The sequence below is a fragment of the Morone saxatilis genome, unplaced genomic scaffold, assembly GCF_004916995.1.
Source record: "Morone saxatilis isolate NCDOM2014 unplaced genomic scaffold, NCSU_SB_2.0 Contig19, whole genome shotgun sequence".
NCBI classification, from domain to species: Eukaryota; Metazoa; Chordata; class Actinopteri; family Moronidae; genus Morone; species Morone saxatilis.
Window position 1 is genome coordinate 10,348,901 of NW_023339751.1, and position 25,319 is coordinate 10,374,219.

Consider the following 25,319-nt stretch of genomic DNA (forward strand, 5'->3'; position numbering starts at 1 on the left):
TGTTTAGAAACAATTTCAAAAGACAGAGTTTGTTCACCTTTGGTTGTGAAATGGTAACATGGTACTGTGGATCATGTGTTCATGTTGTTATTAAGAAAGTTAGTCTTTGCTATAAAGAGAAGCAGTAATGTGTGTGTGTCTTAGTTAGAAGAACAGGTACCATGGTGATAATGAATCACTTGAGTGTAGAGGACCCAGACGATGGCTCTCCACTGCTGCCCGAGGCTGCGGAGGAGGCAACGCCAACGCCTGACTTTCACAGACAGCGAGCGCTCACAAAGACTGAGTCCAGGGAATTTTTCCTCAGCAGGTACATTACTCTCTGGAAGTACTATATTTATTTGGTGGAGCTGTTATTTTATGCTATGAAGCAAGTTCTGTTGTCCTTTTTCTCCGCTGTACAGGAGTGAGAACCTTGCCTTCAGTCTGGTGCTGCTGATCGGATGCTACTCAGCTATTTTGATCCCTGCCTACTTACCCTTGGATAAAGTGGCAACTCATAGCGATGACTACCAATATCCCAAAGATGTGGTATGGATACACACCTTAGAAATCATTTTGGATCATTTCTTCACTCTAACCACGCTTCTCTCTACGTTCGCCCATATCTTTAGGTCTTACTAAATAGGTCAGCCTCCCTTCTGTCAGGGCCCTGTCTGCCTCATTGGTGTCTGAACCACCTCAAGCCCCTGTCCTGTTCTGCAGGCCTCCTAGACATCCCCGTGTTTGTGCAGCAAAACAGGCATGTGCCCTGGGATCTGTCCCCTCCTCTGGGACTCCAGGGCAGTGAAGAGCATCTGGCCCTGGCTCTTGCCTCCCTGCCTCAGCCTGGCCTGCCTCCATCACTAAGAGGCGAAGGCAGATGCAGGCGATGTGTGGTGGTGGGAAACGGAGGGGTTCTTCATGGGAGCCATCTTGGATCCCATATAGATCAGTATGACATCATTATCAGGTATGTGTGGCAGTGTCAGGCAGATTGGGAAAAACACATGAAGAAAATATTGCATTAAAAAAAAAAAGTAATCAATTTCAGAGATTTTTTATCTCTGTATTTCTTATCTCTGTTACCAGGCTGAATAATGCTCCAGTTCCTGGCTTTGAGAAAGATGCTGGTTCCCACACCACCATCCGTCTGATTTACCCAGAGGCAGCGCCTCACTCCGCAAACGAGTACAAAAAGACCACCATGGTTGCTCTGGTGGTCTTTAAGAGCCTGGACCTGGACTGGCTCACTGCTGTCATCACCAAACAGCGTCTGGTAAGTCGACAACACAGGACCCATAGGACACAGAAATGGTGTATTACATAAGCCACAGTGTCACTGCATCTCATGCAGCCACGCTTCAATCACATCATCACACTCACAGCCTCACATGCTGTACACCCTTTTGTGTTGTTTTTCCAAAGAGCTTCTGGTCCAAATTATGGTTCTGGAGGGAGGTGGTGGATGAGATTCCCCTGAGGCCGGAGAACTTCAGGATCCTCCACCCGGAGATTATTCACAAGACAGGACAGGCCCTACAAAAATATACTCAGAAACAGGGAAATGTGAGTTCTAACATGCATATTCTATATTTAATTCCCTGTTCACAAGTTGTGATACACTTTCATATTCCGTTCATGTGTTGTTGTATGCTTTCAAACAAGGCTGCATGTAAAAAGAAAAAAGGATACTATAACACGTCTGTGAAGCCTAACCTGTCCTGAATAATATATGGACATACCAGACTGACACATGTATTGACTTTGCTAGCAATTAAGAGAGTGAAAGATGAAAACATAACCTTTAATTCAAGATGCTCACATGCTGATTTTATTACCCACTGCCCTTTATAAGCGATTAATGATGTTATGTTGGATATTTCTTAAAGAATATACTGCTGGAAGAAATGGATCAAGAGTATTTTCTCTCCTCAAGTAGATGCTGCCAACACTAGGTGCCAGTGCAGTGGTGATGGCTTTACAGCTGTGTGACCAGGTGAGCCTGGCAGGGTTTGGGTACGATATGCAGCACCCCGAGGCCAGGCTTCACTACTATGAGGCCATACGCATGAGCGCAATGAAGTCTCAGGTAGGTTTGGATTGAAACAGTGGTACACATTTTAAGACTCATGAGCCTCCTGTTTGGACTCCAGTGATGTATTTATGGCTCATTTTTATTTCCATTTAGGTGGTGCATGACGTCAGTGCTGAGAAACTCTTTTTGAGAGACCTGGTGGCTTCAGGAGCTGTGACTGACCTCACAGGAGCTCTGTGAGTCCGCGGGGGAAAGGACTGATAATATACTGAACTCCACCACCCCTCCCTCTCACTGTGAGCTGGTATGGGGTCATTTATAACTGTCCCCGGCTGGAAGAATCCTACACAGCGTGGAATGACCTTTAAAATGCTCACCAGTGTGTCCAGGGTTGACTGATTTAACTCTAAAGGTTAAACAAGCTCATGATTGTAAAATCTAACCTATACATATCCAATTTAAATTATTTTATTAAATCAGCAGCTGTTATTAGTCATATGGATGAATAATTGTGCCATCACACATAGTAACTCGCTCAACGATTAGCTTTGTAAAATGAATGCAATGGTGAGTGGTTCAAATAGTGCTATTTCAATTCTGTTTACAACAACTCAAACGAGTGAATGTGAGACTACTGATACTTATTGTAAAAATATCTATATTAAAGAGAGACATACAGTAATTACTGTTGCATGTTTTATTCATACAAATTCGCTCATGAGCATCTAGCAGGAGTAAAGGAAAATGGACAGTATCTGCATTTATAAAAATCTATCAGCTGCAAATTTTTAAATGTGAAAAAACATATAGTATTACTAATAAATAGGAAACAGTTCAAAAATTATTTCAAAAATATATTACAATTTATTAAAAAAATTAAAGATATTGTCAATATGCTTCATATAAGACACATACCAGTGCACAATGGTGTTGGATTGTGCTAATCATAAATGTAAGTGCTTCTAATAAATAATTTTAGGTTAACTTATCACAGGATAAATAACCTCATACTCAATGAAAATGGTGGTAACATGAAACACAGGCACTGGACACATTATATATCTATGGATATGTTTTTGTTTTTTTTCAGTTCATGGAAATACAATGAATGTTTACGTTGGTTATTGTTACTCAGTTCAAGTGTGTGGGTGAGTCTACAGCAGTGGATTGCGCGAAGGCTCCCACAGTTTGCTCGCCAGCTGTCTGCAGTGCTGGAGGATGATCTCAGTGGGGATGACCCCCAGGTGAACCGTCAGCAGCTCGTAGCACTTCACCACCTCACCCTGGTGATTCTTACTGTAGTACCGCAGCAGCTTCCTGCTGGACAAATTACATTCTATAGTCAGCAGCACTCTCTTTTAGATTAATCACATCTATTTTTGTCATCCACAGTTGTTTACCTGTAGTAGTCCCAGGCAAGCATCCCAATTGGGGCAGAGTCATCAGGCAGGATGGGTATGTCCCCTGCCTCTAACTTGTAGCCCTGATTAATCAGATATAAGGCATTATAAGATGCTGTTTTAAAACTTGTATAGTATGCCAGAGTACTAAATTGATTTATTTTTATTACTGGATACTAAATAACGACAAACCAGCAACTTACTGTTTCATTTTCAAACCAGAGGAAGTAGCAGAAGTAGAAGTCTCCATCGCGCAATGTGACAGTGGAATAACCCTTCTGGAGATAGCGTCGTGTTGTGCTGACCAGATTCCACACCTTCAGTATGGATTAGTGAAGAGAAATTCATTTAAGTGAGTATACTATAGGAACAGTTCAATTTTGGGGAAATATGCTCATTTCTCAGTTCTACGATATTTGTATAGGAAATATAAAGCTAGAGACTGTTTGTTTAGCATAGCACAAAGACTGAAAAAAGAAGGAAAGGAATAGCAGCGAGTCCGGCTGCTCATTGTATGCATGTTAAGAAATGTGGGAAAAAAAAACGACGAGTCCAGATTGCCTGGCAACTGCTTCCCCATTTCCAGGCTTTATGCTAAGCTAAACTAACAGGCTGTTGGCTCCCACTACATATTTAGCGCACAGAAGGGAGAGTGGTAACAACCTTCTCATTACCTTTAAGAAAAGAAAAGAAATAGGCATATTTCCCAAAATATTGAACTATTCCTTTAAGAAAACAAATTTAGTCTTGTATTTGGTCATCCTGACAATATGTTGAACCCTAACCAAGAGCATTAAACTATTAAATCTGACTGGTTCTATTGCTGAAAGCAGCAATAGATTAAAATGAATCTTAAATTACTTGATAAGATGAACAGTTCCTGGTGCCCTCTTGACCCATCAATCAGCAAGTTAATGGCACAGTAATTGCACTTCTAGTATGATTGACCTTGCTTTTGATGAACTGAGCCACTGGTCCCTTCCCCAGCTCAGACGTGGTGCGTTCCGTGATGTTGAGCGACGGCGCAATCATTTGGCCAGTGGATCGGTCCACACAGATAAAATGGATGAGGCCTGGGAAATCCTCCAGGTAAGTGAGATTAATTAGGTCAAGGTCAATACACTCAGGATAACAGTGTGTTATATTTCAAAAAGATTTCTAGTCATTTGCATGTTGATAAAAGCCATAAAATATGCATGCACTTCCAGAAATATTACTAATTTAGATCAGAGACAACATGGCATCACAGTGAGTAAAATCATTTTGCTGACAGGATATGACACCATGGTGATATTCCTCTTGCTTTTCACCAACAGGAAGTCCTTCCAGTCCATCAGTTTCTCTCTGGGAGAGACAGAGAGATTGACAGGAAAGGGTAGATCAGAAAGGCATTGACAAAAAAAAAGACAGAAAAAGAAAGAAGATATGAACAATTAAGGGCACTATCTTGCTTGGTTTGTATGTCCTAAAAAAGGAATTCAACTGATTGAGATTTGAAAATTTACAAATAAGTAAAAAGTAGTGTTAGTAAGTCAGCTGAATGATACGCACTGCACCATAGTCTGGGCTCGTTCCTGCAGACTGGGGGAGAGACGTTGAGGAATGTCGGCCAGTCCAGAGTCAATAAGAAAACACTGTCGGTATATTCCACACAGCTGGGTCTTCATATGCTTACACCACGGGATAAGACTAAAACAAAAACATCAGTGTAATCATTCAAAAGGCCGTCCAAGCGCTTTGCTATGACGCATTTTGGCCAGCAGAGTGCGGCAGCAGACTTACTCTTTATTGAACCCAGGTCCTCCTCTGGTGAAGGCTCGGTTCTTGAACTCTGTCCAGACATTCTGTAACTGTGCAGACTGGATAGAAAATGAAAGCACAGAAGCAGATTTTTGTTATTTGTCCAGGTCCAAACACTAAAAATATTTTCATATGATTAGTCAGACAAAAACTGAGCATTTTGGCCAAGTAATTATTTCTATGAGGTGCTTCTCTTTTACTGGATTAACTAGTTGAGGTTCATGTGGTGGTAACAAAACAAATCTTCCAGCAAAAGATTTTATATTATAATACAGTATCATTCTTTCAGGAAGGTACTCTGCCATGAAAAAGGATGTTGATATAGAACACACATAAAAACACAAACCTGTATTTCACTGGGCCCCAGGGCTTTAATGAATTTATCCAGTTTACTGCGGATGTCGTGTATAGTCGGCGGTCCTCTAGTAGCAGCAGAACCTTCTTGGCCTTCACTTAAACGCTTTTCCAGCTTGGCAAAGGCCTCCAAAAACTTATACACCGACATGGCCACTGCACTGGTGGGAATCTAAGAGAAAAATATAGATGCTTACGTGATTCAACAAGAAAGCAAATATGTTTTTCAACGCTGCATAAAATTGTAGTTAAATACATCCTGATAAATGTCCCACCCGTGTGCCCCCTGCTGGCTACAAAACAACATGTTAAGACTGACAATGGGAGGTAGGGAGGAAATGACAAACCTTAGTTAGCAGCACCAGTGTGATGCCAGGCCACAGTGGCAGACAGTACATGGAGTGAGGCATCATGGGATACAGCCCTTCTTTGAGTGAGACCTCTAAGAAGACTCTGCGAGGGGTTGAAGGGTCAGGTGGAGGAACCTCCAGAGTCCGCAAGCTGTCTTCTGCCATCTGAAGACATTGTTATTTTATCTAGTCGAGAGGTTTCATTCCAACCAAATCAGTTTATTTTGCAAAGAAATAGACACTGAAATATACTCTCACCTGGATGTCTGGGTCCACAAACTCAAACACAGGAGTACTTCCCCTCACTGGCTTGTCTGGTGACACAAAAATGAAGACAACATCCAACATATTGTTGTTTAGAAATTGTCATATTGCTATGGAGAAGGAGATAGGAGCTCAATACAAAACCCACCTGAGCTGCTTGAGTCTCTGTCTGTAGGGGAGGGCTCTGGGGTGTAAAAACTTTCAGGACCAGAGCCGGATGTACTCTCAACATCCTTCACAGACACACAATACGCACAGAAAGAGACAATAAACAATTAGAAACCAGGACAGCATTCTGTGGTGGTGCTGTGTGAGCGGCTGTCAGCATGTTCTACCTCAGGACCTGAGTCTTCCAGGTCTACGTTGCTAGGATACATATTCTGTGCCATGATGATGAGGGCCAGGAGGTCTGAGGTGGGGAGCGTGCTTGCATTGCGGCTAGAATGAACGGAGGAGAAATGAAGAAAATCTTCAATGAATTTAAATAAAGCTTCTTCACTGACTTAGAAGCAAAGAAATAGAGCAAGTTGTGGGATAAAAATGAGTTTAATGAAACATCTGAACCTGGAGTAGAAGGCGAGCAGTTTGGTGTGAACCAGGATGAAGGCGTGCAACACCTCCTCTCCTGCTCTCTCTACACTGCTGTTGAGCTGCTGAACCAAACGGCGCTCCAGGAATTCGATGCACTGCTCACACAGTGTGGGGTGGATCAGCCTCTCCACTGCCTGAGAGAGGGAGGGGACCACATGAGAGCGTGGGTGATAATGACTTTTTAACCATTGGGCATCCTAGCATTTGTACTTAAACGTTTGTACTTAAATGTTTCAGACTATGAATTGACTAGTGTCCAAAATGAGAAAGAGGACTGAAGGATAGCTGAAGGGGTATGATTCATTAATGGAACATTAAAATGACTACCTCCCCTTAAAGGGGTTAGAAAAAGTGAGGTGTTCTGTTAAGAGTTTGAATAATCCAGAGAAATGCCTTAAAAATAGGCCCATGTCTGCTTCTTTAGGATACCAACTTAAATGTCAAGACTATATGAGAGACCTTTAACACACATGCAGTTCAACACACGTATGTTAAAAATCATAGGTAGCAGAATTACTAACATAAACACCCAATGAAAGGGAGGCTTTTAACAGTAAGACCATTGGCCTTCTGGCTGTTTCTGCCATCTAGTGGTTAAAATGGTCCTAGATATGATGTAGCAATGCACCATAGATTGTCAGGGCTTCACTAACGTGATGTGAATCAAAATCCAAAAGACACTTCAAATATATATATATAATAACTCAATAACTCACAGACACATCATGAAACAACAAACAAACAATGGTAGTTTGTGCATTATCATAACACACTGACAGCTCAATAAAACTCTGGCTTTGCTTTATTGCATACAGGAATCCTATGGGGACAAATATATCAGCTTGAATCTGTATCAAGGTGGAAAAAGTCTGCACTCCACTGTAAAGCTATGTTTGGTATCAACAATCAAGCTGCTGAGTGAACATTTTGCAGAATCTATACCTAAATTGTCCGAACCAACAAAACAAGAAGGAAATTGTGCTGCTAAAAAAAGCATTTAAGGCCTGCTGTATAAAGCAGTGATGCACTGCACCTCCACTAAGAAGCTCTGGTCATTCTCTCGGAGGTGGCTGTAGGTCTCTAGCAGGCTCTGGAGATGCTTCCACAGCCTCGCCCTTTGGTCCGTGTCCTGAGGACGCAGCCTGGTGACAAAAAGCACGGTTCATTTATCAACCGGACGCCACCTTAAAACCGTGCAGCATCAAGCGGAAGCACAAAATGTCTTACTCTTTCCTGAGGAGGTTACTGCTGAGGGTGACCATGCCAAACATGACCTCAATCATCTTCTTCATCACATAGATCTTCCTCCTCAGATCATCCTCTCCCTCCTCGCCATCTCCATTCACAGCGATGTAGAGACACTCATCGAACTGAGGAGGATACAAAATGACCTAATTAGCGTGAATAAAGTGGAGAGGAAGATGGTTAAAACTATTCACTAGGGAATGAATATCTGCACAGGAAAGATCTAAGAGGCTCTTGACATTGAAAAGACCTTAAATAACTGTTCGGATTTGATATTTGTACCATGCGCTGCATGAGGACAAAGCTTGGTTTGATTCCTTAACAAGACTCACATGACAAACATGACGCTTCACTGTAAGAGAGGCCTGCATTTAGATCACAGTGCTATTGATGTTAGCAAAGGGAAGTTCAAGAATGCAGGAATCTGTATATGTGAAGGCATTTCAAAACAGGATCAAAAGAGATAGAAAATAAAATCCCATCCTTTTTATCTTTTGTGTCAAAAATTTTTTTTTATCATCATGAAGAGAGCTAATCTGGGGATTTGTGCTTTTATTTTGGCAGATGGGCACTACCTGGTGTAGGACGTAGATATGGTTGTTTTCTGTGGTGAAAGAGGTGTAGTTGTCACCCAGCCTGTCCACCATGGTGCTACAGGAGATGATGATGGGGGCAAACAGGGTGCTGATGCTGTCCTCAAAAGCTGGAAGCTAAACATTAAAACCAAGAGAAAAAGGTTAGAAATGAAGAGTTATTTTGACAGCTACAGGAAGTCAGTTAAAAAGCATGTGCAGAGTTCATCTCTTGAGTTTCTTCCTTCTTACCCCCTGGCCCTCCTCTTGAGAAGCCCCATACTGCTCCTGGATATTCTGCTGAAATTCGGGGTCAGTCCAGTGGAAGAGGACCTCTGCGCTCTCACTAGCTATCAGCAAGCACTTCATCTGGACCACAGACGCACAACTCCTGTCCTGCTTCACTGTAGTGTCCTATTTTACTCCAACCACTCCACATGCATTATGCTGTAAAGAAATAGGTTTAAAATATTGAGGAAACAGACAGAGAAAAGAGGCTGGGGAGGGATTTTATAAAGCACAGAGGTCTGGCATGTTACTATTTTACAGCTGCGACATGTAAGATTACACATTACTAGTTACACATTTAACAATTTGATTTATCATTTAACATGGCATTCAGGTCAAGGTGAATATCTATCTGATTTTCAGTATATTTCACAGCCAGTGTATTTTCATATTGAATATTCCACCAGAGATATTTCTTTGAAGGAATCAAAACAATCCTACCTGCCTCTTTATATCATCATTAATTTAATGTAAACACAAATAATTAGCCATGAGTTTATTTTCACTGAATCAGTGGAATATTGTCCTCACATAGGAGCATTAGACACTGGAGAAACTGAAAGCATGGGGAAGGTTTTTCCCACACTGCTGTCTTTTGGCCTAAAATAAACAGTCTCCAGGAGCAGATATTTTATCAGTGACAGCCTCTGGTGAGAGCACAGATACAAATGAAAGCGAGGCCAAAAATGCCAACAGTCAGAGATGCCAGAACACCATCAGTCAAAGGAGATTTAAGAGCTCTCTGTACTCCCATTTGCAGAAGATGATTTGCAATTGCCAGATATATTCTCATTGTCCTCAAGAAAAGATTTAAAAAATGAGCTGATGACTGATGATAACCGTGTGGTACGGTCATCTTTAGAGATCAGCCTTAATCTGTTGATAAATGCATGACTGGGCTTTGTAAACTTATCGCCCCCTGAAATCGGCTTACTCAAAAAAAAACTCTGCATCTGGATAGAGTCCTTCATTTAGTGTTAATCTTGGCATATCTGAGGCTTTTAGATTCAGTTCTTTGCAACTCTTTATATTGACATACAATCATCATCAGGAAATACAAATTGTGAAATGTTTTTGATCAAGTTTCACCATCACAGACAGGCAGAAAAATGTGATTTCAACACTTCCTTAATATTATCAACCATCATGTAGTGACTGTTGAAATGAACCCAGTTCTGATCATTTGATATCAGCTGTTTCTTGTGTCTACAAACTAAAGGCCACCTGTGCAGCCAGACACACAGCCCATGTTAACCCATACTCTAACATTAACAATCTATAACTCTACATGTTTCAGTTCATTCCAAAGCTCAACAAATCCGATCCGTAAACTATACCCCGCGTTTTACCTACAGCCTGAAGTTATTTCCCCTTACCAAACTTTCAATTTCCCCCATGCATAGGCTCCTGACTGTCCATGAACGCAACATTTATAGGTTATTTTACAACAAGTAAAAACTCACAGTGTTTCCTGCGCCGGATGATTCCAGCATCTCTGTCTCTGCTGCCCAAACCTGCAGCCTCTCCTCGGTTGTTTCTCGCTGCTGCTCTCTCAATCCAGCAGCTTTCCTTCCGCAACACAGCCGCCGAGTCATGTGACATCAGCGGGGCTTTGCAGCAGGAAGCTTTGTGCTGATCTGAAAACAGATAGAGACGTCAAGCTGTTGAGGATCCTTCTGTAAGACTGCTCCTGGATAAGTGGCTGGTTCTTGTCAATGGGCTGTCCCTCGAGGAGCCTGGTGATCAGTGAGGCAGGAGAAAGTCATGTGCTGGTGGTTAAAGTAGGGCGCATGACCGAGAGGCTGTGCTGTAGACAATAGTTTGGTATTTGTGGAATGCAGCTTAGTTAGTGTAGTGCTCTCTAAGAAAATAAGCTTAATAAAGTAATCTTTTAGTAAAAGTTGTAGGAAAAGTACACAAAAAAAACACAGCACTGTGCACTAGTGCTGATATTTAAATATTTATATTAATAATATATTTTGTAGTAATTATATTATACAGAGAAACAATACAGAAATACATAATAGAGAGAGTAAGGCCTGTGGAAAGGATATTTTTACATAAACCTCTAATTTAATTAAATATTAAATACAGTTCTGATTGATAAGGAGTTTTGATCCATCAATCTATTATCTTCCATTTATCCGGGGTGAGGTCGTGGTGGCTCTCACGAGCAATGTTTGTCAGCTTCGACTCGGGGGATCCTGAGGTGTTTCAACCAGAGATACATGATCCCTCCAGCGAGTTCAGGATCTATCTCAGGGTCTCCTCCCAGTTGGACGGGCCTGGAAGACTCCAAAAGGTATGCACCCAGGAGGCATCAGATACCCGAACTACCTCACCTGGTTCCTTTTGAAATGAAGAAACGGCGGTATCTTTTAGATAGGCTACTTAAAATCATTCACTTGGAACAGCCACTCCATAATTTTCCAGCAGAGGCCACTTCACACTCAGCTGCAAACCACAAAGGTCTGATGAAGTCAAAAGGGCCACATCGTCTGCAAAAAACACAATTCTGAGGTCTCCAAACTGGACACTCTCCTCACTTCTGAGATCCTGTCCACCAATATCACAAAAGCAAAAGTGACATGGGGCAATCTTGGAGTCCAACAGTCACTGAAAACTTATTTGACTTTGTGATGAGAATAAGGACACAGCTCTCACTTCAGTTATGCAAGGATGGGATGGCTCATAGCACTGACCCATACCCCAGCACACAGCCCCACAGGATTCCCTAGGGGACATGGTCGTAAGCCTCCTCCATGTCTACAAAACATATGTAGACTGGATGGGCAAACTCCCATGACCGCTTCAACAACCCTGCAAAGGTAAAGAGCTGGTCCACTGTTCCACAGCCAGGACAGAACCTGCATTGCTACTCCTGAATCTGCGGATCAGTTGGATTCTTCTTTCCAGCACCATGAAATAAACTATTCCGGGGAGGCTAAGCAATGCACCTCTGGCTCCTTTTTGAAAATAAGAACTACTGTCCCCGACTTTAGTGGGACACTGAAGAGGCATTACAGCCAAGACAGCCTATTCCGCATCTCAGGGTAACAACATTACCGGGTAACAATGGTTGTTATGTCCAATCCACGACCAGAAGTCCAATAACAAAACACCACTCCAGTTCAGATCAGGCAGACCATTCCTCCCAGTCAGCCCCATCCAAGTTTCTCCATTATTGCCCATGTGAGCTTGGAAGTCTCCCAGTAGACGTATAGACTCCTGAGACAGAATCATTTCCAGGACACCACCCAGAAGGCCGGATACTCTATGCTGTTTGGTGCGTAAACGCACACAGCAGTTAGAGCCTTCCTCTCAGAGTGACTTGTACCCACATAGAAGCAACCCTCTTGTGAGCACCTCTAAACCTGGGCAACAAGTTATGAGAAGTTATGAAATAGATAGATAGATAGATCTGGTGTTTTTCAAGTAAACAAAGCTAAACACAACAAACAGCATTATTATTATATCAGAGACATAAGAAATTCACATTTAACAATTAATTCAATATTAAGTAGCTTCCCGTATTTGTTCCGATAGACTATAAATATTACAGATTTTTCATCAAGTGAACAACTTACATTACATATATACTGCATATACACAAACACACACTCACTAAACACCAGGCTGTTTCTCAGAGAATGTTTTGATGGCTACAGCAAATCTGTGTTGTAGGCCTATCATAATATTCAGCACAGATTGTATGCTTGGCTTCTGAGCAGAGCAAAGAACCTCATAGTAACGTAAATATTTATGTTTTATTAACCTTGCTTGGGTCAAAATGGTCCAAAATGCCAAGAGTTCTACTTTGTGGGCCAAAGTCTAATCTAGTCCATCAGTTTTCTGGGGATCCGGCATTCATGGAAGTCTTATTTAAGCTGACTCCTGTATATACAGAGTAAACATCATGAAATCCTCAGTGTATGCTAACAGGGCAGAAGGGGGCCTTGCATGTCTCAAAATGGATCACTGAGTATAAACAGTGTTAGGCAGGCCTGGGTAACAGTTACCTCCACTAAGGAGGCACTGTCACGCAGAAGTGGCCAGACACGGCGTAGTCCTCCTAAATCACAACACAATTAGATTTTGTCAGAGGAAGTGACGCTGAGCAGTTGTTATCACAAGGTACAGGTTTATGTAAAGCAACATTTTGCCAAACAAAACCATGTCCATGGATTGGCTTGATAAGATCCTGGTCTGAATGTCAGGAAGTTCACTAAGGCCTCATTGTTCAATACTGCTTTGGTCAGTTATTGTTCACCCATCACTCACAGGTCAGAGGTACTTATTCAACAAACATACTTTTGATTTTGAGTAAGTTACAGTTTAGATCAGGATCAATCTAAGTTACTTATCTTTCTGTACTTTAGCATGTCTGCTCTCTCGCTGTTTACCAGGTTTGCATGTGCTTTAAAAACAAAGCAGTTCTGTATATTCTTCTAAATGTGCACATTATATATACACATATGCACATTATATATATATATATATGGCTTTGTATAATGAATAATATTTTTCTCTTCATAAAAGCCCCAATTAAAATGGACCAGGTGTTAACGAGTCTGGTTTGATTCTTACATGTCAACAATGTCGGCCTGTTTGAAATGAACCACATGTGAAAGGAGATTGTTCCTGAATTTCATTTCTGAGACCAAACATTTCTGCTACTTACATAAAAGCAAAAGCCCATTTCCCATGAATGGAACTTAAAACAAAAATATAATTAAAGGTACATGCTTTGGATCACAGCTCTTGAAGGGCTGCCAGGTTTAATGACTTACTGTCATGAAACTTCAGTTGAGTTCAAGCCTGTCTTGCTTTCTATAGAAATCAGCGCAGCGCCATTTTTTTGCGTGCCATTCTTGTCGGGGAGATACTGAGGGCACTTCAATGACAAGCATTTTGTCTAAATGGCACACAAGCTCTAACCCTTCATCTAACTTCTTACATGATCATACCAAGCAGATCCCAGTTGTCTATGCATCAACAGACACTGAGCCAGGACTGGCCCAGGTTTGGCCTGTCTGGGCCAAAGCTGAGGTCTGGAGGTTTATCCCATCCTGGCTTCATGTTTCCCATCAGCAGCTGCCTCGTGCAATGACAAGACAGCACTTTTCCCACTACAAAGACCCGCTCCAGCTGCTTCCACATATGGGGCCACAGAGTGTAACAGTATGTGTATGTGTGTGTAAGAGTGAGTGAGTGCACCAACAACGATAACTCTAATGCTATGGGAACTTTGTTTAAGGTTGCTGCTATAATTTGACAGTTTTTATTGATAGGTTCTGTCTGTATGAGGGTATTTCTGGTCATCTTTATGCTCCTGTGCAGGTATAAATTATATCTTCTCATCTCTTTGTCTTCTTCTTTCCACCATGTGCTTCTGCAGATCCGTTAAATCCTGAGAACTGCTGTGAAGTCTGGTTGTATTGCTCAATTTAATTCACATGATGAGACTTAGCTGTGTATACAGAAGTAGAATTTACTCCCAGATCCTCTCTTGTGCACAGCATAGCGAGTTTACAAGCAAAGTTTAATGTAGACTGACCTGTTGACAAACTGAAATCTGAGTAGGAATGAATTCTGTGCTTTAGTGCAGAATGTGGCATGAGGGATTTGCCATTTTCCTGACATATATATACAGAAAAAAATAAAACTTCTTAGGCATTTGGAGGTGTTTATTATCAATGTAAACTTTTTTTTAACAAAAAATAATATATAGGCACACTTTACATATTAAAATAATGCTCTCCAGAAGAAATATGAACATCTCTACATTTAGTATAAACACATTCAGAGGAAAAATTCTTTATATTTATTATGTTCAGGCACTGAATCTGCTCCTGTGTCTTCCACCGTGTTAAGAATCAAGATATGTTATCGTTGTTCTTATTCATGTGAGTATGAGTTCAAAGCACCTAATAAGCAACATGACCAAATCTCTCCAGGCAACGCTTTGACTCACTCTGTGGTTTTAGTATAAAGAATAACAATCCCATTTTTAAATAAAATGATTAAAATATTATGAAATAAAATTAACATAAATGATGTGAAAATTGTGAAACAGGTTATGAACCATCTTCAGGCAATTCCTTCTCTTACAAATAAGTTGTTTGCACCTCTGACATTTGCATCTTAACACAGTCAATGAAAACATTCTTTAAATTATTTTTGATTTTTCTTTAGAGTTGGGGCATTTGTACCAGTAAACTATAAAAACTAAGTAAAAACAAAACAAGAGAGAAACCCAAAACAAAGTATTTAATCATATAAATTAGTTGTATACTTTATGTAAGTAAACATATCAAGCTTATCGCTTATTTTCATCACTCTTTTTTATGTACAATACATTATCTAATAATATATGACAGTAAATCTGTACAAAATTATGTAAAATATATAATGTATATTTAGTACAAAAAAAACCCTAGCAGCACAAGAGGATTATAAAACTTGAGATCACACTGAAGGTATGTAGGTATACGTTCAAATACACATAAAAAAAATGGTATTTTTTTTAAATTTCGGATTTTAAAGCAAGACCCAGATTTTGTGTGGATACAGGCTATGTGAGGACAGATGTTATGGATGGGTTCACATTGTTCTTCATCGCTGCAAAACAGCACCAGCAACACGTCCTGGCTATCGTACTCTGCAGTTTAACTGATGAAAACCTGCAGCAGAAAAGCAATGATACACAAAACATACAAAAATAGCCTTTAAAAGAAACAGATTTTCCCTTTAAGCCAATTGATACGGCAAGGGAAGAAACATGTTCTTAAACAGACTGGACAGACACATCAGTAGCTTTATCAATAAAACACATGTATACACACACACACATACACACACAGCACTTAGTTAGTCCAGGCATGACCGTGCACACACCGCAGTATTTTCTCTTTGTGGAAATGATCAAATCAAACTGAAGTTGACTTGAGTATGCTTCAGAAACGCTGCCTGTTCAGAGTTTCCTCTTATACTTTTTTGACTCTTGGTCAGTGTAAGATTAGAAAAAAAGGACTCTTTTGGCAGAAAACAAACCCTCGGTTTGACAATCCTAAAAAAAAAAAAAAAAATAGCTTAATCAAGTCAAAGAATGTGGACTTTTCTGTAACTACAAAAAAACATCAACTGGCACAAAACAATCACTTGTAGCATATGAGGAATTCCTGGTGTAAAGAATTTAAAAGTGTTCAGTGCAGCCCTTTTATGTGTCTTGGGCAAGTCTTTCTTTGTTGGACCAGAGAAGAGAACAAGGAAAGGGCTGGGTTTATTTGTAATTTGGTAGCGTGGTTTAAATATTACAATTGAAATAACAGTCAAAGAGGCTGTTGTTAAACCAGAAGATTGTACTGCATTCAAGCCACATGTCCACTCTACTGAAGTGACAAAAATCCAAATAAAGTGGTGTTCTGACCTCCCTGTTGTCCCTGGAAAGGTGAAAAAAGAAGAGCCACACTGTTTTTTAAGCTTTGGGTCAAGCTTGCAGAGGGTTGGTTTGGTAGACTTCTGAGCATCACGCCTATATCTCAGGGATGAAGGGTCAATGTTATCTTCGGCAGGCATACGCGTTAATGTTTTTGATCACATAAAAGCCTATGGTCATGGGAGGCATGGCTATTGTCCGTCCAGCCCTCAATGTCTTAGGCTTCAACTCCGGGAATGTCTCATTGTCCACCATGAGCAGCTTCTCCCCGTTCAGCTGGACATGTCTGCAAGGAAAAGAAAAGAGGAAATGCAGACTGCAACATAAAACTGCTAGTTGTACAAAAATATGTGGAGAAAACATGAGGCAGTTAATGAGGGTTTTTACATCAACACAAGACTGGATCATTACATGCACCTCCAGTTTTTAAGGGTAATGATTCTGTCAGTTGGACACTTGGGGGTGCTGTTGTTACAAAATTGCAGTTTCACAACTGCACAGAGGTGCAACCTGACTTTTTTAGTGGATCCTTCACAGAGAAAATCCTAACCTATTTCTCTACTAACAGTTTCGATTTAACACTGAAAAAGTACATTTGTGGTGCGAACTACATCAACTACTAAAACCAATAAGAATATTTAAAATAAGGTTTTCAAAGAAAAATTTTACAAAATATTATTTTGATATAATTTTAATTTGTCATGTTACCCAAAAATACCTTTGCTATAATACTGTATATATTAAACAACAACGTTTCATAGTGTAAAAGTGAAATAATGTACAACTAAACAAGCTTTCTTTTGTTTTGTGTTCTTGTGAGGAAAGACTAGTTACTAACTAAACTAGATGTACAGTTAAGTAATCGAGAAATGCTCGTAACCTAAGCCTGTTATGCTCCCATGCAGCCTTGCTCTGTTGCAACATGGAAAACATTTCACATTCCTCTATTTTCTTTTCACATAAAACAGAAACAGTTGCCTCCTGTCTGTGTTTTTATAGAGGCTATTAATAGCTGATTCATTGATTCTTTTATAATTCACTATTAGTTTTGCCATAACAATTCAAAACAATATGAAATATTATTATAAAGAAGCTATAACATGTCGCATTTGTAAGTTAAGGGTTCACACTTTTACAAATGGATTATGGGCCAGATAGCTGGATAATTATCGTAATAAGATTGTATAGTAATTAATAAAAAAATTTAAATACAGTAGGAAAATATTATGATCCTTCCGGCCTAACTTACTACAGCTTGAATATGAATTTCACATATAGTTTATTTAAAAATGCATTGTTTCTCTTCTATCTACAAGATATTATCTATAAATATGATGATATTACATAATAAATCATGTTCAAAAAAGAAATTGTTTCCTTATACCATTTTTGTACTGTAGTGTCTCTTTTAAACTTTAAAGTACTGCTTTTATTGTAACCATTTTTTTTATTGTTATACTGTAAATTTCACAGTACTATAGAGATTATAGCCGCTGGTCTGCATATTTTTTTACGTGAACCTCAAATTCAATAAAATATCAAATTACAAGTTCTGAATGACTCAAAGCTCTACTACAACATGCATGTACCTCGATAGTTGGCCCACGTTAAAAAGTCCCACTACTCAGACAAATTTATAGACATCTGGTGTTGCTAAATTCTTCATAAAAGTCTCCTTGCGCTGCCGGTGGTAAAGGAAGGCACTTAAGGCCTAAAAAAGGCCCATCGTTAGCTCACTCTCCTATTAATTGCCTTGCAATCCTGTTCTAACACCTAAAACATCCTCCATCATTATGCTGTTATTGAAGGATCATGCCTGAGCCTCAATTAAGGCCGTATGTAGGTATCGTATAACACAAAGACACACACAGTCTTGGGTCATTAGGCTGTTATTCCAGGATTTGAGGCTTAAGTCTGAGTCAGAATAACAGGCCAGGGGCTTAAAGGAGAGAGGAAGAGACAGAGCATAAACCTTTAATTTTAAGCGATGTTGTAAGGCAATATGAATTATATTACCTTGTTACATAAAGTGCAATATATCATAGTCAAACTGAATTTAGAGTTAAAATGGCATAAATATAAAAGGATGTAAGAATCCATTGATAAAACATCTGTTGTAGGCTATAAAAACAGATTCTAACAAAAGGGCGTAAACACATTGGAACTCTGTGAAAGTCTCTGGGCTCAGTCGATGTTTCCTTTTAAAACTAAGTTTCAGTAAAGCAGTGCAATATATTATGTCTGATTTAATAGTTAACGGTTATTCACTGACAAAGGAAAAAGGTTTATTCCTTTCTAGCTTTTATTTGTTGTTTTTTGTTGAGTTTTGTTTGTTGTCTTAAGCTATCTACAATATAGATAAAGACAGGAAGTTACTGCATATAAGCGTATATTTGCATATTTAGTGGTGTGTATTCATGCAACATGCCAACTCAGTGTGATTTACACAGCTGAAGTCCAACACCCACTGCTGTTTTAAAATTGATTCACTGCAGCATGTGAAGGGCCAGTGTTTAACACCCCATTACAGTTGGAAAAAATCAAATAACTGAACACCCATAAAGTTGTTCATTAAATTCTCATTATCCCTGACTTTTTTTGAAAACTGCCAACCAACGTTTTTATTATTAGGGTTTTTTACTTTTATTATAAAAGTGTTTTTTTTACACAAGCAATGACGGGACTGGAAAGCTGTTTTGGTAAGCTGAGTCTCTCACCAGTGCATTTGTCTTGTTTGATCAGCATGAATGAAAGGAACTGGATACTCTATATGAGGTCCACACTGTTGTTTGGATAGAAAACAATTATTCAATGCCGGCATGCGTGTCTAGGTGCAGGTGTATGAGACAGAGAGACAGAAAGAGAGATACTAACTTGGCTCTGAGTCCGTCAGTGCCGTAGGGTTGCAGGAGGTACTGATGGACAGTATTGTTCCGTAACGTCCCCGCCAACTTAATTTTCTTTCGCGACCGATGCAGGTTGATGATGTAGATTGTTATGGACCCTTTCACATAGTTATGACTGGTACCGTAAAGAAAATGATGAAAAACATAACATTAATTTTCCTTTACCTTAAGAAGGAATAATCATGACACAACCAGAAAAAAAAGGCTCCTCTCCACATCTGTTAATAGGGATTATATATTACATTGGCATGTTGAATAAAATTCTCTATAATTAAAGATGACTACAAAGAGAGGAAAGTCTTTGATTCTGTATTTTCATCACATATAGTAATAGGATCAAACCACAACTCCTTGATCTAATCTGGATCAAAAGGCTAGCAGAAAAATAATAAAGTAAGATAAAGCCTGCTCAAGAATGGAATTCCATTACGCAGCAAGTTGTCCTTTATCATGGCCTAAGACCTATCATCTATATTTAGTATGAACCATAATAAACCACATTTCATTTTTGAAGCATTTATCATCCCTATAAAGGCTATCTGATGCAAAACCAGCTTCTCTTTTACAGTATCCAGTATTAAAACCTGTTGCTCTATAGTCCAGGGTCTAATGAAGGGTGTGAACGCAACAGGCAACACTACTTGAGTTACACAGACAACAGTGTTTGAGTCCCTCTCCTGAGAGCAAAGCACTGGGGACACAACCTGATAGGGATACTGGCCAGAGGTAAATAACTAAGCGAGACAGATAAGACAAACATGATAAAATCTAATAAGGGTCCAGATATAAGGAGACAGCTGTAGTGAATAACACATGTCAGCCTTGGTGTTCAGGGTCAGGGCTGTGCTCTGGCTAAATGGTCCGGTAGACATCTCTCCCAGTTGCCATCTTTAAAATTTCATATCTTTAAAGCAATCTTGGTTTTTGGTTTGATGTTTATCTTTGTTCTTTTGCGCACAGGGTGAGCCATATTCAATATATTTACCAAGAGAAATAAAGTCATGTACTGTTGAAAGGAACGCTGTGTGTCTGGCTCTGCGTTAAACTCTTGGAGGCTTGTTTCTGAGAAACGTGGACCTTGGCTCCAAGTGATAGATCAGATGGTTAGATGGAGAGAGAGATAATGACCTCTAAGGCCTTTTTCAAATGATGAGGTTCTTAGAGATCCAAACCAGGAACATAAACATGTGTTGATGCTGTTTGATGTTAGAGCATCGCTGGAGAGTGAAAAAAAAATCATGCAAACCACTAAAAGGGGTAAAAGGGCAGTGAAAGTCAAATATCTAATCTGCAAAGACTTTTCAAACCACTGACTGCCTCAGCACATTCAGAGTCTTTGCTGTCTTACACAGTACAGTCAAACCACTAAGACTACAATAGTTCGTCCACTTAAGGGCGGACTGTGCAAAACCACAAAGTGGCAGAAATAATGGCAAGATGGATTGGATTCAAGAGGGACTGCTTTAGTGCCTCACTGTCTGATCATATGAAGCCAGGCTGATTGGTATGCCGAGTGGAACTTACTCCCAAATTCACCATGCCAGGTGGCTGAGTGAGCACACTTGTTGAAAACTATTTCAAATATTTGCGTGCATGCCGTTATACAACTCCTGCCCAACCATCGACATCTATCTGTGTAGTGCTACTATTTTTCTAGGAGATGCTCCACCTGTAAACGAGCCCTGTCTAGAGTAAGGCCGTAAGTCTAGCCTGGTGCTGACAGCCACTGGCCTGGGTTAAATGATAACCTTGAACAGGCCATGGTGGCACTCTTTATCTGCTCCCGGCACAGACCGCCTTATTGTCCCTCCCCCTCCCCCTCAAATACCCCCCTCCAGCCAATCCGAGATGGGATAAAGGCCTCGCACGCCTTTCAGCGGCTCTTTGACGGCAGGGAGACAGAACCCACACACCTGATAAGTGATACCCGTTAAGTTTTATAGGCTCTGAGCTGTGAATGAGCGGGTGTCTGCCGTCTGCTTATTTATGGGAAACTGAATGGGTCGGTAAGGGATTTTGTTCTTCCCCACCAGACACTGAGCCTCAGGTGTTTGCAGGAGGACACAGGGAGTACAAAAGTTAAGCAGTCTGTTTTCCATCTAAATCTTCAAGGACATTCCCAAAGTATTGCTACACTAAATCACTGAAAGACTAAGAGGATGTGTGCTCTGTCACCTGTCAGCTTTAAGTGATAAAAATTACTAAAATCATAGCATATAAGGATAATTTAACACTCTTGCTGTGTTTGAATGCAGGATATGAACTAATGCAATGTGGTTCAGCTGTAGCACGTACTTGTAATAGCTGGTACAATGGGCGTAGATACGTAGCTTGTCTCGTATGACTCGCCCTGGTTGTGGTTTCCTCTGCAGTCCAGCCACCCGCACAGCTAAAACCCTTGGACCAACCAGACGCTTAAAGACCAGAGAGAACCAGTAATCCTGTAAGGGCAGCACCACAACACACAGACACACATTTGTCTTCACTTTTATGACAGTATGGGTTAAATTCATCATCATAACGCTGAGGGCAGAATTCACCTGGTTGCTGTTTAGAGATACAATGCAAAAACATGCAGGTGTGGAAAGGAAGTTTTAAAGATCTGATAAGACTAATAGAAGGGAAACCGTTTAACTGCATCACAAACTCCACTCTAATTAAATGTAAGGGTAGATTTAAAATAAGGAATTTTATTACCCCCTTTTTTTTCAGAGATTCTAGATTCCCCTGAAAGTAAATATTGCTAAAATATCCATTTTGTTTATTCATCCATGAAATGTCCTGGTGATTGTAGAGATAGATTAAGTTCCCCAAACTGTGAGAATTAAGAATGTACCAGAAAAGCAGCTAGTCTGTGACAGAGTGAAAAAATAGATATACCGTATTCCACAAAAATGTCGAGTCCAAATATGTCAGCACACACAATGTTTAGTTGGAGCTGATTGTCCCATGTAACATGTCACATTGTATCTAACAACCGCTGACCCGTTTAGAATTGACAGGTCTTAAATATGACATTTTTACAAAATATTATGTTCCATCATGAATTGCTGTTTTCTGTTATCATTGTTGAGTGGTCCACCATACTGTGTCTCACTCTATAGACTACACAGACTCAACACCTCTCCAAGAGACCCAGAACAACATGTGTTCCTCAGGAAGTTCCCATGCAATCCTGCATATGGCAACATTTAAGGGCTTCTTTTTTCCATGCAGGCTTTAACTTAATTTGCTGCCAAGGCATCGAAGAAGCAGAGCACAGTATGGAGCTGTATAGTGTTGGCCACAGGCAGAGGGATGGGTGGATGAACGAATGGCAAGAACTGTGATCTATGATTAATACATAGTGTATAAAACAAAGAACAGTTATGAGTCTGGAGTTTTATTTGTGCAAGATGGCCGAAGCGATGCTATACTCTTGCTTTGTGTTTAAATTTCAAAACTCAAGAAAAAGAAAACATCAATAAATTCATATATTTGAAACTATGGGTGTGTTAAAATCCCAGACCAGAACAGGAATTGGCGGGACATAATACTGAAATTTTTTGGGAAATATCAGCTGAGGTCTTAAATCATCAGCAGTCTGTCTGTCTGCCTGTTTTCCTGTCTTACTGCCCTCTCTGTCTCCCTGTCTTTCTCACCCCCAACTCTATTGAAATACAGACGTCAATTGGAGGAACAACCATCACTTTGACAACCAATCAAAATAGCATTTACAAGAAGGCACAAGTAAACCAGTAATATGTCAAGGACTCCAGAAAAGTAAAACCATATACCAGAGACCAATCAAAGCTCAGCTGCACAGTCAAGGGAATAAGAGGACAATAACAAGGAGAATAACAATTAACCTTTAGTGTTTAGCTAAATAGGGCAAATGAGAGTCAGACTGCCTGGTTGAGACCCTGTTAATCTCCAAGAATCCAAAGATCAAAGTATGAGGTTATTCTATTACACTGCATCCAGCAGTTCAACATTTTAGTGTTTTTAATTTAACTAGCTCCAAAAAGAAGTTAACAATCTTCAGCAAGCTCTAATTGGGTTAACCATATAAAAATAAAAAGATAACTGTAGCCGTTAAAAATTAACAGAAAAACACATGAGCACAAGTATATGCACAATCTGCAGAGTCATGAAGGTTTGAAAGTCGTAGGGTTGAAACATGGGGAGAAGAGGCAGTTAGTGAGTGCAATCTACTGCCTCATCTCCCTGTTTGGTATCTGATAAATAAGTATTCCCTCTGGAGGGAGACAACAGGCACGTGTGGAGTTTAAACAAAACAAAACAGGAAAAGAGGGGGTAATTGGGACAGAAGAGCGAGAAAGAGAAAGGGAGGGGATAAGTGTAGAAAAAGGTGATGTGGTTGAGTCATTCAATGGGCGGCGGTGGGGGGCTTTGACTGGATTCTACCAAAGGGGGAGTTATCCTATAGTGGAAGGGGCCAGGTCATAAATTTCCCATGCAGAGGACAGGTTGGCCCTGCAGTGAATTCTCACAGCAGGTAGGCCAGTGCAGCCTTTAGACATCCAGCCATGTTTAAAGCTTTGTGAACCTAGCGGGAGACCATCATTCCCAGAAAAATAATACAAAGAGAGGAAAAAATGAAGCCATCCCAATTGTTTCATATCTCATATATTTGAAGAGAGGCAGAAGAAAGTGCATGCCTGGCTAGAGAGATCTAATGAGGGATTTAGTACAAAAAAATATACTGTCAGGTTTTGCAGAAGTGATTAGTTCATAAGCCCAATAACATTTGCGGTTAAAATGGTATTTTGGGATTTCCAATACTCACTCTAGAAGATATTTCTGACCAATAATAAAAGAATCTTGAATAATAACAAATGTTTGATTAATGCCTTGATTCCATCATATTTTTCTTTTATTGTAGAAACGATGATTTACTATACACGTCCTTAATGTAAGCCTCCAACCCCCACTCTGCCTCAGCTTAATATAAACCCTTTTTATTAACTTAATAAATCTTTTTTATGAACTTGGCTCATGTTAGCATTTTATCACTCCTTCACACTTCTAATTGATTTTTTTCCTAGCTAAATGAGATCAGTTTATCACTATGAAAAGACTTAAATGTCCCCTTCTTAAAAAGAAATAAATTACCAAGGAACATCCCCCGTTCTACTTATTCTACTTACTATTATTATACTTATTTCAGATGATTAAGACAATGTTGTGGACCAAGCTTGTTTTATTTCACTCCCTGCATGATTCAGACCAAACCACGAAGAAACTTGGGATTGGGCAGTTCCATTTCACACAGTGTTGTAGGCTTTTTTACTAACATGTCAAAAAGCCTACAGCATCTCAGGTTGCAGATCTCTCACCGGCCGACTGTCCCGCACAGAGAAGCACACAGTTGTGATGGGGGTTGAGGGGAGCAGTGACACTGTCCTGGGCTACTGACAAAAGGCTAAGGTTACATGGCATTTCGCCCCCGCGTCTAACCACTCATCACCACTAAACGCCTTTCATCTCACCTAATAGCTCCCACGGGAAAGAGCAAGAGGTGCCATCGAGGCACTGGGTCTGCTACAGAAAAGGTCCAGAGCGTAATAGGAATGCTTGGGTCAGATCCTTGTTATTATGATGAAGAAGGGTAAATTTAGGCTCTGACAATGTGAACTAATAGCAATTCTAACCCTTGTTGAACTGAAATTGAGAGACTTACAGGTAAAGGGTTAAAGTGCTGGTCCACAAGGTGCGTGTATCCGTAGTCAAAGAATGAGTGACGCAAGACAACATCAATCCCCTGCATAGCAGCCATACCCAGCGTGTTCACCCACCTGGAATATGAACACATACGCACAGAAAGCAAAATATCAGGAAATCCAACAGTAGATGCGTTTGACTGTGACATATACTGCCAATAAAATACGTAATGCATTGGTAATAAATACTTTTCTCTTAAAAAATATTAAAGTTATATTAAATATTAAAGTTATCTAATGCAGCTGGTTCAGTTCTATATATATATATATATATATATACATCAATGCTGATTCATTTAAGTTTCCTCCTCTTCTTCAAAGAGTGAAAGAGAGACTACGGTGGTGGTGAAACACATTAAAACGCTCCAATC

General features: G+C 40.0%; 3 protein-coding genes across 6 annotated transcripts in view; 1 reads left to right on the forward strand and 2 right to left on the reverse strand.

The window, feature by feature from the left end:
• Positions 1–2,672, forward strand: st3gal7 (ST3 beta-galactoside alpha-2,3-sialyltransferase 7; the record flags this gene model as incomplete). Its single annotated transcript, XM_035664168.1, is given in 7 exon segments — positions 1–310; positions 405–531; positions 615–952; positions 1,072–1,258; positions 1,408–1,548; positions 1,922–2,071; positions 2,171–2,672. Coding segments are annotated over 7 exon segments (1,179 nt in total). The 3' UTR covers positions 2,258–2,672.
• A 27-nt stretch (positions 2,673–2,699) lies between these two features.
• Positions 2,700–10,548, reverse strand: hps1 (HPS1 biogenesis of lysosomal organelles complex 3 subunit 1). Of its 4 annotated transcripts, none has more exons than XM_035664165.1 (18): positions 10,345–10,548; positions 8,846–9,040; positions 8,597–8,731; positions 8,004–8,167; positions 7,810–7,918; positions 6,750–6,910; positions 6,521–6,623; positions 6,334–6,418; positions 6,180–6,235; positions 5,919–6,086; positions 5,564–5,743; positions 5,200–5,276; positions 4,969–5,106; positions 4,696–4,761; positions 4,366–4,510; positions 3,621–3,734; positions 3,418–3,500; positions 2,700–3,334 (listed from the first exon to the last, which is right to left on the reverse strand). In XM_035664165.1, exons 2-18 carry the CDS (start codon positions 8,960–8,962, stop codon positions 3,172–3,174), a joined length of 2,064 nt encoding a protein of 687 aa, XP_035520058.1. In that variant the 5' UTR covers positions 8,963–9,040; positions 10,345–10,548; the 3' UTR covers positions 2,700–3,171. The 4 variants fall into 4 exon arrangements, with proteins under 4 accessions (XP_035520058.1, XP_035520056.1, XP_035520060.1 ...); XM_035664163.1 differs by having other exon boundaries at positions 2,700–3,337; XM_035664167.1 differs by having other exon boundaries at positions 8,004–8,146; positions 10,345–10,544.
• A 4,014-nt stretch (positions 10,549–14,562) lies between these two features.
• hpse2 (heparanase 2) overlaps positions 14,563–25,319 on the reverse strand; it is a 53,341-nt gene continuing 42,584 nt past the window's right edge. Inside the window, exons 9-12 of the mRNA XM_035663970.1 lie at positions 24,909–25,023; positions 21,521–21,666; positions 19,194–19,340; positions 14,563–16,605 (exon numbers count right to left, since the gene is read on the reverse strand). Of these exons, the coding sequence (XP_035519863.1) occupies positions 16,443–16,605; positions 19,194–19,340; positions 21,521–21,666; positions 24,909–25,023 (571 nt within the window). The 3' untranslated portion in view covers positions 14,563–16,442. The remainder of the gene's footprint in view (positions 16,606–19,193; positions 19,341–21,520; positions 21,667–24,908; positions 25,024–25,319) is intronic.